This window comes from Notamacropus eugenii, chromosome 1 (genome assembly GCF_028372415.1).
Source record: "Notamacropus eugenii isolate mMacEug1 chromosome 1, mMacEug1.pri_v2, whole genome shotgun sequence".
Classification (NCBI taxonomy): Eukaryota; Metazoa; Chordata; class Mammalia; order Diprotodontia; family Macropodidae; genus Notamacropus; species Notamacropus eugenii.
This window is the reverse complement of record NC_092872.1, coordinates 52,717,806-52,733,688: the sequence shown is the minus strand read 5'-3', so window position 1 is coordinate 52,733,688 and position 15,883 is coordinate 52,717,806. Positions and strand designations below refer to the sequence as shown.

The 15,883-nt window shown below is 41.1% G+C and overlaps 1 protein-coding gene and 1 pseudogene across 7 annotated transcripts in view; both read right to left on the bottom strand.

The window, feature by feature from the left end:
• Positions 1–15,883, bottom strand: part of LMF1 (lipase maturation factor 1) — a 742,944-nt gene that overhangs the window by 54,264 nt on the left and 672,797 nt on the right. For all 7 annotated transcript variants that reach the window (XM_072600903.1, XM_072600855.1, XM_072600875.1 and 4 more), the window contains one exon: positions 11,342–11,495. In XM_072600903.1, coding sequence (XP_072457004.1) covers positions 11,342–11,495 — 154 coding nt within the window. The remainder of the gene's footprint in view (positions 1–11,341; positions 11,496–15,883) is intronic.
• On the bottom strand, positions 3–11,236 carry LOC140528953 (methylosome protein WDR77 pseudogene; annotated as a pseudogene).

The window sequence follows — 15,883 nt, the reverse complement described above, 5'->3', positions numbered from 1 at the left end:
GGAAACAAGGTAGAGAGTTAGGGCAGGCTGCACCATGACAGGTCATTAATTCCTCACTGATTCATTTTGCTTCCAGTGGGAGACGGGAGTCCCTTTGACATTTTTCAGGGATGTAAGCTTCCTTTGACTTTTGAGAGAGGGTTTTTTTGGCAAAGTTAAGGTTCTTGGTCTCCTCAGCTCACTGTCTTTTGGATTGGCACACTTGGTTATCCTATTTTCTTCCCCTCTCCCAAAGCAAACATAGGTAATTGAAATTTATAATGTTTTCTTGTATTACACAGATATTTAAACGTGGGGCCAGGATTTGAATTCATACCTATGTATGCTTGAGTAGGGCTCTGATGCTCTGTCTAGTGCATCTTTCCTGTTTCCTTCTCTTCATTGATAAATGAGATTTGTCTGGAATTCAGCTCAGTCTACACTCCAAGGCAAACTTCCTCTGTTAGGTCATCTTGAACTACACATCATCAAATGGGGCTTCTATAGCAAGCTCAGTGGTACTGGGGCTCTGGATCAGTAAGAATAATCACCATTGCACACATTTCTTTTTTTTTTTTTGCATAGAGGACTTGTCTTCACATAAACCAAGGGATAGGTGGGTATAGATTAATGGGCAGGAGTTTTGCCTTTTTTATCTCAAGTCCAATCTACTTGCTGGCTCTCTTGGGATCAGGAATTGTAACTGGCTCCATGGGCCACGTGGTGGAAGACTCGATGGTCCCAGCCCACAGTTGTGAGCAGGAAGTGGTTGAGTGGACTAAAGGATGCCAGGAAGGGAGAACTATGCAGTGAGAGGCTCTGGGAGTACACAGGTGACCAGAGCACAGAGACGGGCTTCTCATAAGGGAGATGGTGCTGTTCTCATCCCAAAAGCAAACACTCTGCTTTTCTGAGAATGCCAGGTCAGTAAGGTAGGAAGGTGATGGGAGGTACTTCCCATCTTGCCAATATATGTTGTTGGCTTAGGACCCTGGGGATCCTGAAGTAAAATCCTCTTGTCCTCACTGCAGGACAAGAACACAGGGCCCTTGTCAGGAGAAGCAGCAGCACAGTAGAAGTGGCCAGAGTGAGCTCTATAGGAGCTGAGCACTTCCTCTAGAGCAAGACCCCAACCTTTTATGCAGAAGTCATTGCTACCACTGACAGTCTGGACCAGGACACTACGCAGTTGCTGCCATCATGCTCACATTTGCAGAACTTGCTAATGACAAGTGTCTCATTCTTGTCTAGTTCCCACAGTACCACAGCACCCAATGTGGAAGCCACAAGAATACTCTGGTCCCCAATCCAGGAGAGGCTGGTCAGCCTGAATTTGGTCTGGACCCTGGCTAAGCAGAAGCCCTTGCTGGGGGCCATGCAGGGGTCCTTGAATAGTCACAGGGAGCCAGACTAGGATGTGCCCAGGAGTCAGGAGTCATTGGACAAGTAGGAGGCATGGGCTGCTGGGACAGCAAATCCCTCCACATGGCTGCGGCTCCAGCTCTCATCCACTCCCCACATGGTGTCCACTTGGGCTCTCTGCCCCTATCCTGCCAGAGGACAGAGCCCCCAGTTTTCAAGAGACTTGACTCCCTCTCACATTTCTAAAGTCCACAAAGCACTTTTGTGAGTAAGGTAGTACAACCCTGTGAGGAGGTAGTACAAAGATTATTACCTTCTATTTTATATAAGAGGAAACCAAGGCTCAGGGAGGGGGAATGACCTGCTTTAGGTCACACACTAGTTAAGTGGCAAAGCCAAAATCTGAGACCAGATTCTTGACTCCAAGTTCAGAATTCCATAGACTGTCTCTCTGTGTTCATGTAGTCTAATGGTCTGCCATGCCCCTTCTTATCAATAATACTACTCTAGTCTTATTTAAAAGTAAACTCCAAGCACATCTCCCTAAATTATGACCTTGGACCTCCCTTGACTTGGGAGTCACCAAGGTAAAGAGTTATCACTGCCTATTTTGTCTGTGGGGAAATTTTCAGAATTTTGACAACTCTTAGCCCAATGCTATAACCAGAGAGGGATAGCAGCCATAGAGCAAGCCTAGTAAAGCTCCACGATGCCATGGCCAGGAAGAATTCCCCAGGGTCTAGTCACTGTTGCTCCACCTCCCTGGGAAAATGGCTAAAAGTTTTAGCCTCTACCAGAGGCAATGAAAATTACTTTATTCAGATATTTGACAATTTTTTCATGTTAAAATTGTTGCTAGTTCTTTAGAGTTAAAAATTATGATGCTGTATCTATCAAAAGGCAGCATAATGTAAGTAGAAATAATACTGGAATAAGAACTCAGAGTTGAGTTGCTGGTGAGTCGAGGTAGTTACTATGGTAGCCATACTATCTTAATGCTGGGGAGTCCCTCAGCATCAGGACTCTTGAAAGTGACACAGTCTATGTGGGGAAATAAATGGTGTATCAGTAGGTATCAGTAATAAGTTTAGCCCCTAGCAAGCACTCAAGAAATACCTGTTGATTGATCAATTGTAACCAAGACAAGCCAAGAAGAACAGTGGCTCCATCAGCTGGATAGAAGATTGGAAGTTTTTTTTATTCCTTCTGTCTTTGAGCCAATGGCATGTAACTTTAGTTCTATTGTGGTATAATGAAGGTCGGTCTGTCTGTCTGTCTGTCTGTCTTGTCTGTCTGTCTCTCTCTCTCCTCTTAGTTACTGCCTGGTTGTCTGTTCCACTGTAGTCAGCTCAGAAAATCCCAGACACAGTGCTTAAAGAACACCCATTAATAGCTGACTCATGGGGCCCCATTAACAGCTATCTGAAGGCATTCAAGCATGGCACCATCCTGGCTGAGAAATGGGTCTCACAAAGCCATTGCTCAGCAGCAGCTGGGGGTGGGAGTAGAAGCCATAAGAGGTTGTTAGGGTAGGAGGACGGAGAGCTGTGCCAAGGAAAACAGAAAGTGAAAACAAAATCATTGCACCTAATTGGAAGTCTATACAGAGGGTTACAAAGATAGACCCTCAGTGGGTCCCCATATATGTTCTCAGGATGCCACAGAGCAAACACTTATGTTCTTTCTATGCATGTTACTGCACTTCAGGTATTCACTCTACGTTTAGTAACTATCTGCTGTTTGCAATGGTATAGTCAGTGCTGAGGGAGCTACCAAGATAAATCAGATATGGTCCCTTGCCTACAAGCGAAATATGAAACAAAAATATGTAATACAATAAAAATAATTATACAATTACAACACAGACTAGAACAGGGTAAGAGGATAAGAAATCTGAGGTTTGAAGAAAGAAAAATCACTTTTGCCTGGTGGGCTCCAGGGACGATTTATAGTCGAGGTGCAATTTCAGCCAGGCCTTGAACTTAAGCCCAAAGAGAATGGGATGGGGCTCTGGGAGATGGCAGGGATTCCACTTTGCTTGGAACATAAAACACAGAATAAAGATCGGGGGAGACAAGAATAGGTGGTCATGAGAAGAAAACCACCAGCCCTATTTATGCATATTTGGGATTTATATGTGTTTTTCCTAGGGACAGTTAGGTGGTAGAGGGCTCAGCTGGGCGTCAGGAAGACTCATCTTCCTGCGTTCAAATCCAGCCTCAGACACTTACTAGCTATGTGACCCTGGCCAAGTCACTTAATTTCGTTTACCTCAGTTTCCTCCTCTGTAAAATGAGCTGGAGAAGGAAACGGCAAACTACTCCTGTATCTCTGGCAAGAAGACGCCAAAAGGAATATGAAGGATCGGACATGACTGTAAAATGACTGAATAACAAGAGGCAGTTTTCCATCCTCTCTCCCTTTCCCCTTTTTCCTTTCATTTAGGGATTCAAAGGGATTTCAATAATGAAAGAGAATTCACTTGGTGAGGAAATAGATCCTTGTTCTCATTTAATCCTATGACGTTCTCTTTCACCAAACAGATTACTAGAATTTGCATATCACATGTAATAAGTCTTTGTCAAATGAGTTAATTAATGACTTCATGATTGAGCTATCTGATTATGGGCCCTGATGAGCTACTCACTGGTTAGAAATACAGTGGAAACAAGGGATAACAATTTCTATTAATAATAATAGTGCCTACCATGTATTCTAAATTGTACTTCTCACACTCTTGAATGTTCAGTATGAGCTGGAATCATTTTTTATTGGTTGACATAAGGTAGCATTACCCAAACATGATGGAAGTATTTTAGTACATCCTCTTTGGGTTCTGCTAACTTTACAAATAGAAATGACACAATAGAAGGAACAAGGATCCCCAAGGAAAAGAAACACTTTTAAGATACTGAGACACCAACGAATCAATGAACAAGTATTTATTAAGTACATATTATGAGCCAGACATTGTGTCAAGTACTAGGGATGCAAGTACAATGAAACAAAGGAATTTATATATGTAATTGGAAAGGCAAGTACAGATAAAATATGTACAGCATAAGTACAAAAGGAATTAATATGAATACGTACAAAGTAATTAACTACAAGGTAGTTCTGAGAATGAAAGCATTGATAGTTGTGGGGGGATCAGGAAAGGCATGGAGACAAAAGATGGATTACCTTGTGTGAGGAAAGAAGTTCAGCAAGCAGTTTGGCTGGATGGAAGAAAGAGCAAGTGAGAATGATGACGTTCAAGGATGGTGGGAAGAGAGCTTGGGAGGGCTTTGCAAGCCAAACAGAGGGGATTATGTTTTATTCCAGAGGTCACAGGAGCCACTGGAGTTGGCTGAGTAGGGGCATCACATGGTCCAATCAGCGTTTAAGGAAAACTGCGTTGGCTGTGGCGTGTAGGAGAGAAGCAACAGGGAGACCAACCGGAAGGCTGCTACAGTACTCCAGGTAACAGGTGATAAGGGCCTTAACTAAGGTGGCAACTGTGTGAGTAGACAGAAGGCATTGCATGTGAGAGGTCTTATGTAAGAAGTCATGGCAAGATTTGACAACTGACTCATAGGTAAAGGAGACTGAGGAGTTGGAGATAATGCCAAGCACTAAGCAGGATGCCTGGCACATAAGTAGATGCTTAATAAATATCTACTGACTTGACTGTAAGAAACCCAGAGTCTACTCCTTCAGATGTAGACATCCCCTTCTAAAGTACTGCTTAAAAGTGAAATCAGCAGAGCTAGGGAATAGTATGCCCAATGACGACATCAATGGAGAAGGGCAGAACAGCCACCACAACACAATCAAAGAGGAATAGTGAAAAATTACAAAGAAGAAGGTTGGCCCCAAAGAAGAGATATGAGGAGATGGCTGCCTCCTGCTCCTTTGTGGCAGTGGGGCTGGGGGTGGTTTATGGCTGTGGAAAATTGCATATGACATTAGATTTTTAAAATGGATCAATGTGCTGATTCTTTTTCTTTTCTTTAAAAAAATTTTTTTTGGTTGTTATAAGGGACAGCTTTCAGAGGTGGAGAAAGAATGGTATGAGGGGGACAAATAGGCAATGTAAAAATAAAAGATAATCAATTAAAAAAATCTATTTTTAAAAAAATACTTTTGAAAATGCCCCCTATTTTCTATGGCCAGCTTGGACCAGTGCTCATCTGATGCTTTGCTATCTGCTAACATGAACTCACTCTTTCAGTGTAGTGAACCCTGGAGGCCGGGAACATTGGTCTTTCTGGCTGGAAGAGCTCTTCCTTCCATTCTCTTCAGTGCCTCAGTGCCAGGGAGCCTTAGATGGAGGCTTGGCTGTGCCACAAACATGTGATGTGTAAGTGGGGCATGACTTACTTTTTGTAAGGCACTTCCCCACTTTGGACCTTAGTTTCCCTATCAGTAAAATGAGGCGTTTAAGCAACAGAGTATCACAGAAGGCACTTTTCACAGATTCTTAGAGTGGGAAGTACCCAAGAAGCTGTCTAGACCAAACGACTGCTGAATAAGAAACCCTTCTACAACACACCTAACAAGTGATGATCCAGTGACCCATGGTGCCACCTTTTGGACCAGACATTATGCTTTTTTATAGCATGGAAAGAAAAGCCTAAATCTGTCTCTTTATAATTTTACTCATTGTTTTTAGTTTTGCCCTTTGTTGTCAAACGAACAAATCTTCTCTCTTTTGTCTTCTCCAACCTAAATATCCCTATTTCCTTCCCCAGGATCTTCCCCTAGCCTAACTGGGCAAGAACTTATGGTCATTCACCATCTTGGCTGCCCTTCCTTAGACATTCTCCAATTTACCAAAGTCCTTCCTACAATGTATTGTCTAGAAGTGAACACAATATGCACATAAGACTACTTTAGCTTTTTCTTGGCTCTTATATTACCCTGTTGACTCATATCGAGCTTTCAGTCCACTAAAACCACCAGATCTTTTTTTAGATGAACTACAAGTGGGTCATGACTCTCTCATCTTGTACTTGTGAAACTCAGTTTTTGAACTCAAGTGTAAGGCTAAATTTATTTTCTTCCCTATTAATCTCTAGATTAGCTTCAGTGTTCAAGCCTCTAAAGATCTTTTTGTATTTTAATTCTGTCATTCAGTGTGTTAACTATCCTTCATAGCTTTGTGCTCTCTATAAATCTGGTAGACACACCACCTATGCCTTTGTCTGAGTCATTAATTAAAATGTTATATAGAGGACGACCAAACACAGATTTTTAGGGAACTCCACTGGAGACTACCTTCTAAGCTGACATCAAACCTTTAATTAATCGGTCCAATGAATTCCTTAGATCAAAGATCCATAGCCTGATAGGGCTTTAATTTAAAGTCCAACCCTTTAATTATAGAAATGAGGAAACCAAGGCCCAGAAAAGTTAAATGACTTGCCCAATGTCACACACTTGGTAGGTGGCAGTGGCAGAATTTAAACCTGTCCAGTGACTCCAAGTTAGTTTTCTTTTTGCCCCAGGTTTCCTTGAGGCTGCCTATTCAACCAGCTCCAAACCATCTAACTATGGTATCACTTAATACTGTACACCTCTCCATTTTTTCTACAAGAATAGCATGAGAGACTTTGTCACATCCTTTTGGTGACATCTAGGTAAACTAGATTATGTTACTCCCTTGATTTACCAGTCTAGTAACTCTTGTCCAAAAAAACAACAAACAAAAAACAAAATAAATTTGACCTGGCATGACTTGTTTTTTTTTTTTTTTAATTAATTAATTTATTTAACTTTTAACATTCATTTTCACAAAATTTTGGGTTCCAAATTTTCTCCCCCCTTGTACCCTCTCCCCACCCCAAAACACCGAGCATTCCAATTGCCCCCATCACCAATCTGCTCTCTCCTCTATTATCCTTCTCTGCCTTGTCTCCATTCTCTCCTCTGTCCTGTAGGGCCAAATAACTTTCTACACCCCTTTACCTGTATTTCTTATTTCCTAGTGGCAAGAACAGTACTCAACAGTTGTTCCTAACACTTTGAGTTCCAACTTCTTTTCCTCCCTCCCTCCCCACCCCCTCCCTTTGGAAGGCAAGCAATTCAATATAGGCCATATCTGTGTAGTTTTGCAAATGACTTCCATAATAGTCGTGTTGTATAAGACTAACTATATTTCCCTCCATCCTATCCTGTCCCCCATTGCTTCTATTCTCTCTTTTGATCCTGTCCCTCCCCATGAGTGTTGACCTCAAATTTATCCCTCCTCCCCGTGCCCTCCCTTCCATCATCCCCCCCCCACCCTGCTTATCCCCTTCTCCCCCACTTTCCTGTATTGTAAGATAGGTTTTCATACCAAAATGAGTGTGCATTTTATTCCTTCCTTTAGTGGAATGTGATGACAGTAAACTTCATGTTTTTCTCTCACCTCCCCTCTTTATCCCTCCACTAAAATGTCTTTTGCTTGCCTCTTTTATGACAGATAATTTGCCCCATTCCATTTCTCCCTTTCTCCTCCCATATTTTTCTCTTTCACTGCTTAATTTCATTTTTTAAAGATATGATCCCATCCTCTTCAATTCACTCTGTGCACTCTGTCTCTATGAGTGTGTGTGTGTGCATGTGTGTGTGTGTAATCCCACCCAATACCCAGATACTGAATATTTTCAAGAGTTAAAATATTGTCTTTCCATGTAGGAATGTAAACAGTTCCACTTTTATAAGTCCCTTATGACTTCTCTTTGCTGTTCACCTTTTCATGCTTCTCTTCATTCTTGTGTTTGAGAGTCAAATTTTCTTTTCAGCTCTGGTCTTTTCATCAAGAATGCTTGAAAGTCCTCTATTTCATTGAAAGACCAATTTTTCCCCTGAAGTATTATACTCAGTTTTGCTGGGTAGGTGATTCTTGGTTTTAGTCCTAGTTCCTTTGACTTCTGGAATATCCTATTCCACGCCCTTCGATCCCTTAATGTAGAAGCTGCTAGATCTTGTGTTATCCTGATTGTATTTCCACAATACTTGAATTATTTCTTTCTAGCTGCTTGCAATATTTTCTCCTTGACCTGGGAACTCTGGAATTTGGCCACAATGTTCCTAGGAGTTTCTCTTTTTGGATCTCTTTCAAGCAGTGTTCTGTGGATTCCTTGAATACTTATTTTGCCCTCTGGTTCTAGAATCTCAGGGCAGTTTTCCTTGATAATTTCATGAAAGATGATGTCTAGGCTCTTTTTTTGATCATGGCTTTCAGGTAGGTCCATAATTTTTAAATTGTCTCTCCTGGATCTATTTTCCAGGTCAGTTGTTTTTCCAATGAGATATTTCACATTATCTTCCATTTTTTCATTCTTTTGGTTTTGTTTTGTGATTTCTTGGTTTCTCATAAAGTCATTGGCCTCTATCTGTTCCATTCTAATTTTGAAAGAACTGTTTTCTTCAGTGAGCTTTTGAACCTCCTTTTCCATTTGGCTAATTCTGCTTTGGAAGCATTCTTCTCCTCATTGGCTTTTTGAACCTCTTTTGCCAGTTGAATTAGCCTATCTTTCAAGGTGTTATTTTGTTCAGCATTTTTTTGGGTCTCCTTTAGCAGGGTGTGGACCTGTTTTTCATGCTTTACTTGCATCTCTCTCATTTCTCTTCCCAGTTTTTCCTCCACCTCTCTAACTTGATTTTCAAAATCCTTTTTGAGCTCTTCCATGGCCTGAGCCCATTGAGTGGGCTGGGATACAGAAGCCTTGACTTCTGTGTCTTTTCCTGATGGTAAGCATTGTTCTTCCTCATCAGAAAGGAAGGGAGGAAATGCCTGTTCACCAAGAAAGTAACCTTCTATAGTCTTATTTCTTTTCCCTTTTCTGGGCATTTTCCCAGCCAGTGACTTGACTTCTGAGCGTCCTCTTCACACCCACTTGGCCTCCAAATCCGCCCAGCCAGCGCTTGGGGTCTGAGATTCAAATGCTGCTTCCCAGCCTCAGGGCTTTGGGTGGGGGCAGGCTGCTATTCAGTGTGAGATCAAGTTCAGGTGCTCAGGTGGGGGCAGGGCCACCTCAAGGGCTCAGTTCCCTCAGGGGGTTTATGCAGAGACCTTCAACAATGGATCCAGGCTCCTGCCTGCTTGGGGAGCCCTGGTCTGCTGCTGCCTCTGCTGCTGCCTCCCGAGGGAGCCTGAGTTATGGGGGCACCCCACTCCCCTCTCGACCCGCCAAAGAGACCCTCTCACCGACCCCCCTCACCTGTGGGTGAAGGGACCCGCACGGCCGCTGGAGATTCTGTCCCTGAAGCCTGCTCAGATCCGCTCCTCTCAGTGCCACGTGGCCTCTGGGCTGGCCTCGGCTCCGCGTCCGCAGCATGACGGACCTTTTGCGAGAGGTTTTCAGGTTCTCTGGAACAGAAATCTTGTCTGCTCCATTGTTCTGTGGCTTCTGCTGCTCCGGAATTCACCGGGGGTTCTTTTTGACAGATATTTTATGGGTTGTGGGTTCAGAGCTAGTATATTTGTGTCTTTCTACTCCGCCATCTTGGCTCCGCCCCCCATGACTTGTTTTTAATGAAAGTATGCTAGCCTTTTGTGATCACCACTTCCTTTTGCAGATGTTCATCAGCCATTGCCTTAATAAAGCATTCTAGAATTATGCCATAAATCTAAGGCAAACCCAATGATCTGATAGTTTTCAGATTCAACTTTCTTCTATTTTGGGGGAGATCTAGATAACATTTGTTTTTGTCCAATCCTTTGGTACCTTTGCTGTTTTCTGCAAACTTTTAGATGACTGAAGCTGGTCCAGTCATCACATGTGCCATTTTCTTTAGTATGCTAACATGATCATTTGGGTCACATAACTCTCACTCATCAAGGACAGCTATGTGCTTTCTCACTATTATGTCTTTATTTTTTGATGATCAACTCCTTATTAGATAGTCTTGTTCTGTCCTTTCCAGGCCAAAGATCATTCTCTTTTTCAGAGAAAACAGAAGCAAAATAACAGAAGTAAGATGCCTTCTGTCCATTGTTAATTATTGTCCCAAGCGTTGTGATCTTTTATTCTCTTCAATTATTGTATCCAACTTAGCTGGAAGAAAATCCTCATTTTATCGTCCTTAATTTTCCTTGCCAGCCGTAGCTCATTTTGAACATTAGCACTTCTGACATTGTTCTTACAGGGCCAGGCCATGCTTTTATAGTCATCCTCTGTCATTTACCCTTGCTTCCATCTTTTGGACATTTTTTTTTAAAATCTAGGCTGACTGGCGAGTTTTCTATGCATCTACATTGGTATCTTTAGACCAATTCCTCCTTTTTATCCTTATCATAAATGTTTCTCTTTTTATATTCAGAATTTCACCTTGGGCTTTTCCTATTATGCTGGGGCTGATTGTATGCAACTTTACTCCACAAGATCTTATCTATTCTTTCTCTAGAATCCTCAGAATCAGCTCCCTTAAAATCTAGGGTAACATTCAACTATATACAGTTTTCCTCTACTTTTCTTTCACAGATTCGAAGAGAGAGCAGCCACTTCCCTCCAAGGTTCCTTCCCATTTTTTTTCTACCTCAGGTACCAGGTCTTTGTTGGTTAAAATCAGATTCAGACAAAATTTCCTCTTTTGGTTCGTGTATTTTTGGAAAGAGTTAATTATCATCATGACAAATCAAGAAAATACTAGCTGTTCTGCGAAGAGTATGTGTGAAAGGGCAAATCCATGAGATATTCAGATAACTGAAGGCCCAGCCCTGCTTCCCCTCAACACCATTCTACCCACCATGTTTCTATGCCAGGCTTATAAACTGCTTCAGGATTTATCTACTATGTTAGATTAGCTACTCCCTGCATTGATGGGAAAAACTCCCACATTGAGAGCTACAAACACTGACAAAAATCATAAATCCTTTATTTATTTGTGTATATATTACCTTACCTTGTTTACAAGACTGTGACATCTTTGAGGACAGACATCATGCCTCCTTATGTTTCTATCCCACAGAAAACAAAACCAGAATGAAAAGATGACTATGGATAAAAGACAACCTGGAAGTGAATCATACCTTCCAAATGCTCCATAAGTGTTGACTATTCTGAGAGGGTTGAATGAGGTATTCATAACTTGCTTGGAATTAAGCAAATTCATAATCACAGGAATGCTGAGGCCAGCAATCAGGACACCTAAAAAGATGTTCACCAGTCTTCGAACCAAACAACCTGAAAATAAGAGAAAGAGAAATGAATTCAAGTTTTTAGTTTGGGATGGTAGAGAAAACACTGGACTGAAAACACAGGAACGGCAGTATGCAGACATGGGTGCAAGTTCTGGCTTCACCTTTTACTAGTAACATGACTTTGGGCAAAACACTTTACTCTCCTGAGACTGTTTCCTTGTCTGTAAAATGGGTATAATAATACTTTGTGAAGAAAGTATTTATAAAAACTAAAATGCTATGTGCACTGTTGTTATTACCTCCAACTCTTTCAAGGCTGATTTATTTTTTAATTATCAGATTGCAAACAATGTGGCTATCTGATTGGTATATTCCACAAGCTTGGAATAGCCTCTGGGACTCTACTTTCTAAAGTTCTTAGTCCAAATGAGTCTGATTCTTACCAATCTATGATGTAATTTTGCCAGAGCTGCAATTTTCTCTAAATATTAGGCAAAAGGGCCAAACCAAATAACATATGTCTTAAAGACTGCAGGGAAAATAGCTCAGTTGGATATGGCATATAACTATGATGGAACATTACTGTGGGATAAGAAATAGTAAATATGAGAAATTCAGAGAAATACGGAAAGAAGAAACATGAACTGACACAGTGAAAAAGGGAGAGCTAGGAGAACAAGATATACAGAGATGTCAATAAAGTTCATAAAAAGCTAGAAGGAAGCCAAACTCTGAGCAATTGTTATGACTAACCTTGGTACTATAGGACAGGTAATGAAACGTGCACACTTCCTCTTGGCAGAGAGGTTAGGGTCTGGGGGAGTGGGGGGAGGCGGAGGGCAGAATGCTGCCTACCATGTCCAAGGATGGTCACTGTTTTAGATAGATTCGATTAACTTTTTCTTGCTTACAAGAGAAGGTCTACTGCTAGAAGTATTTTGATAAATAACTGTGATTAAATATAAGAAAAGCAATAATGGAACTTAAAAAAAAGAAAACTAAGTCAGAGTCCACATATTCTTTTAAAGATATGGTGGCCTTAACTCCATTTGAGTAAAAATCTATATAAGTGAAAGGGTGGGTTTGGTTGAATAGATCAATCAAATCACCCAAAGGAGAAGCAGCGGTTATATTGGACTTACTACTTGCCACTAAGTGCTTTACAAATATTACCTCATTCAATCTTCATAACAACCCTGTGAGGTAGGTGCTGTTTATTAGAGCCATTTTGCTGTTGAGCAAATTGAGGCAAATAAAGTCTAGGTGACTTGTCCTGGGTCACACATCTAGTAGCAAATATCCAAGGCTAGATTTGAACTAAGGTCTTTTTGACTCCAAGCCCAGCTTGCTTATAGGATGTTTAGATACCTTTATGAAGAGAAAATTATTAGTCAACCACACAATCATACGCTTGTGATTAAAGAGAATGGAATGAGTTGATAGGAAGTGTTCAGATTGGCTGAGGAAACTTAGTCATGAGGGCCTTGTGGGTTGCCTATAAAATAGAAGACCAAGTTATTTAAGCATCTGGCAGAAATTGGGATTCTAGCAAGTGAGAGGCAAATGAGGAGAGAATTTCAGTTAAACCCCATGAGTCACTTGGAGGAAGAAGAAAGCACTTTGAGCCAGCCTTGGTTTCCTTCCCCTCTCTGCATGCCTTGGCTGGAGGAGGAATCTGAGTTTCAAAGGTCTGGAGGGATTTCATACTACTCATCTTCCCATTAGCATTCTAGTATAATCCTCTCTGAGACAGCAATGGCTAGTGCTATGGTCTGCATTGGGTGCCAGGGAAAGACTATACATAGATCCACAGGTCTTAAAGGAGACTATGCCATAATCTAAGGGAGACTTCTTATGTACCCTTCCCCTAGAAATGGAGTTAAGGAATTGCAGGAACTAGGAGCTGATGTACTTTCATGCACTCACTGGTTTTTAGCCATTTATGCTATGGTAGTTTGGCTGACTAAATTGATTTTCAGCGAACAGTCAAGGCAGAAAGTACCCAGCTCATGAGTTATGTAGTAGTAGAAAGAAAATTTCTCTAGCCCCTCAGGCTTACTCTGAGACTCTTGAAGGGAGATGGTAGCCCAGCTCTGGGGTGAGTGGGAGTTGGGATTGAACCTCAGAGTGCATGCTACATATGCCTAATCTATCTGTTTATAGACACTGTACTATTGTGTCCACCAAACTGGTTTTTTCCATGTATTCTTTCAGATTATTTAATGGTGGTTCTCCACTGCTGGTAAGATCAACTCTAAATTCCTTTATCTGGAATCCAAAGCTCTTCATTGTCTGGTCTCAACCTATGCTTCAAACTTTAGTTTCCTTTTCTTAATGACACAAATACTCGATACCCACCAGGCTATCTGCCTCTCTGGTCTCTGAATAATCATGTGTATACTTATCAGTGAACTTTCACCAAACCTTTCTTTACTATTTCTTTATGTAGTTGAGTTTTCTTCATTCTGTTCTGTAATAGGTTACCTCCGTAGGGATGTTCTATATCTGGGTTTAAAAAATCAAGTTAAAACTGGTTAATACGATGACCAACCACAACTCCAGGGCACAGATTGTAAAGTATACTCTCCTGACAAAGATGACGGACTCAAGATGCAGAAAAAGACCTAATGCTTTTGGACATGGAAAACGTGGATTTATTTTATCTATGCTTATAAGTTTTCTTTTTTTCCCTTTTAATTTTCATATGGATAGAGAGACTTGGGAAAGGGGACAGTGATAATGTTGCCAAAATTAAGAAAAAATTTTAACTCATATAAAAAGATGAATAGGAGGGAACATAATGAAATAGAGGGAAACGCAGACAAGCAAAGACAGCTTCAACATAATATGCTGAATTTATTATATGTATATGTAAAGAAGACCAGAGCTGTATGTAACATTCACAGTTTCTTTTTTCTTTTCTACTTTGTACAAGGAAATATTCCTTTTTTGATGTTAAATTAAGAATAAAACAATGAAAAAGTCAAGTGTAGAATCTGGAAATTTTGGCTAAGTTATCTAGGTCTTAGTGGAAGGAAAGTTCCATAGGTATCAACAGTGTGATCCTACAGCGAAAAAAGATGTCCTGTATTAGCATCCAGAAAGAGGGAGATTAATGTTCTCCTCCTCTCTGTCCTGGAGAATTCTGTTCAGGCCTAAGAATACTTTAGGAAGGACACTGACAAGATGGGGTCTATTAAGTGCATAGCAACCAGGATGATGAGGGAACTAGAAAGCATGCCCTCTTTTGGAAGAACTGGAATGCTTGGTATGGAAAAAGAGATAGCTTAAGTTGGGGGGCTGGAGGGATGACATGACAACAATAGAAGGGGGGCTGGAGGGATGACATGACATCAGTAGGATCACACTTTTTCTACTTATCCCCAAAGGAAAAAACCAAGACCAGAGGCTAGGAGCTATAGAGAGGCATATGTTAGCACAATGTAAAGAAAAACATCCTAGCAATCAGAAGTATTCAAGAATGAAATGGGTTGCCTTTGGGGGTAACAAATTCCCCATCAAGGAAAGTATTTAAGTGGAGGCTGAATGACCACTCATCAGAGAAGATTTTTGCTCCAGCATGATCTCTGCAGTAAAAATCTACAATATTTAGCTTTGTTGTACCTCAGTTTTCTTGTTTGTAAAATGGGGTGATAAAATTTATACTTCCTACTTACTTCTTAGCATTGTGAGGAAAGTGCTTAGTAAAGAAGAAAGTGGTATAAAAGTATTGTAGATTATTCTGAACGTATCTTATCTCCCACATTAGATGACGGTTTCCTGAGGGCAAAGATGATTTTGTGGTTCTTCCGTGTTACCTCCAGTGGTCCGCACAGGGCCCATCATTTGGTACAGATTCAATTCACATTTATTAACTGATTTGTGACCCTTGTACATGTAATAACTCACCTTTTCATATCGCTTGAAGGTTTAGAAAGCACTTTCCTCACAACAACCTTGTGAGGTAGGTAGTGTAAATATTATACTGGTTTTACAGGTGAGGATGATGAGAATCAGAGAGGCCAAGTGATTCGCTCAGAGCTACATGGCTAGGAAATGTTCGGTTTGGGATTTAGAACACAAGTGTTCTTTCCTGCCTGTTAGGGATAACTAAAGCCAGGGTAAATATTCTGTCCATCTATTAAGAGTGAGAAGGGCAGGAAGAAGAGTTTAGATGCATGAAGAATCTTGCTGTAATGGGAACTGAGAGGTTAAACCCACACTGCACCACCCCATCCACCCTCCACTTGTGCCTCTGTAGGACTCTGAGGCACAAGGCATAACTGCCACTCCAAGAAGGGGGAATGATTCTCAATAGGGATGCTTTCCTCAGTGCCTCAGACCATTTAGCCCATCTCTTACCGTCTTTTTTGTAGGTTGGATCACTTAATTTTTTTTAACATTTACTTTTTTTAGTTTGAGTTTCAAACT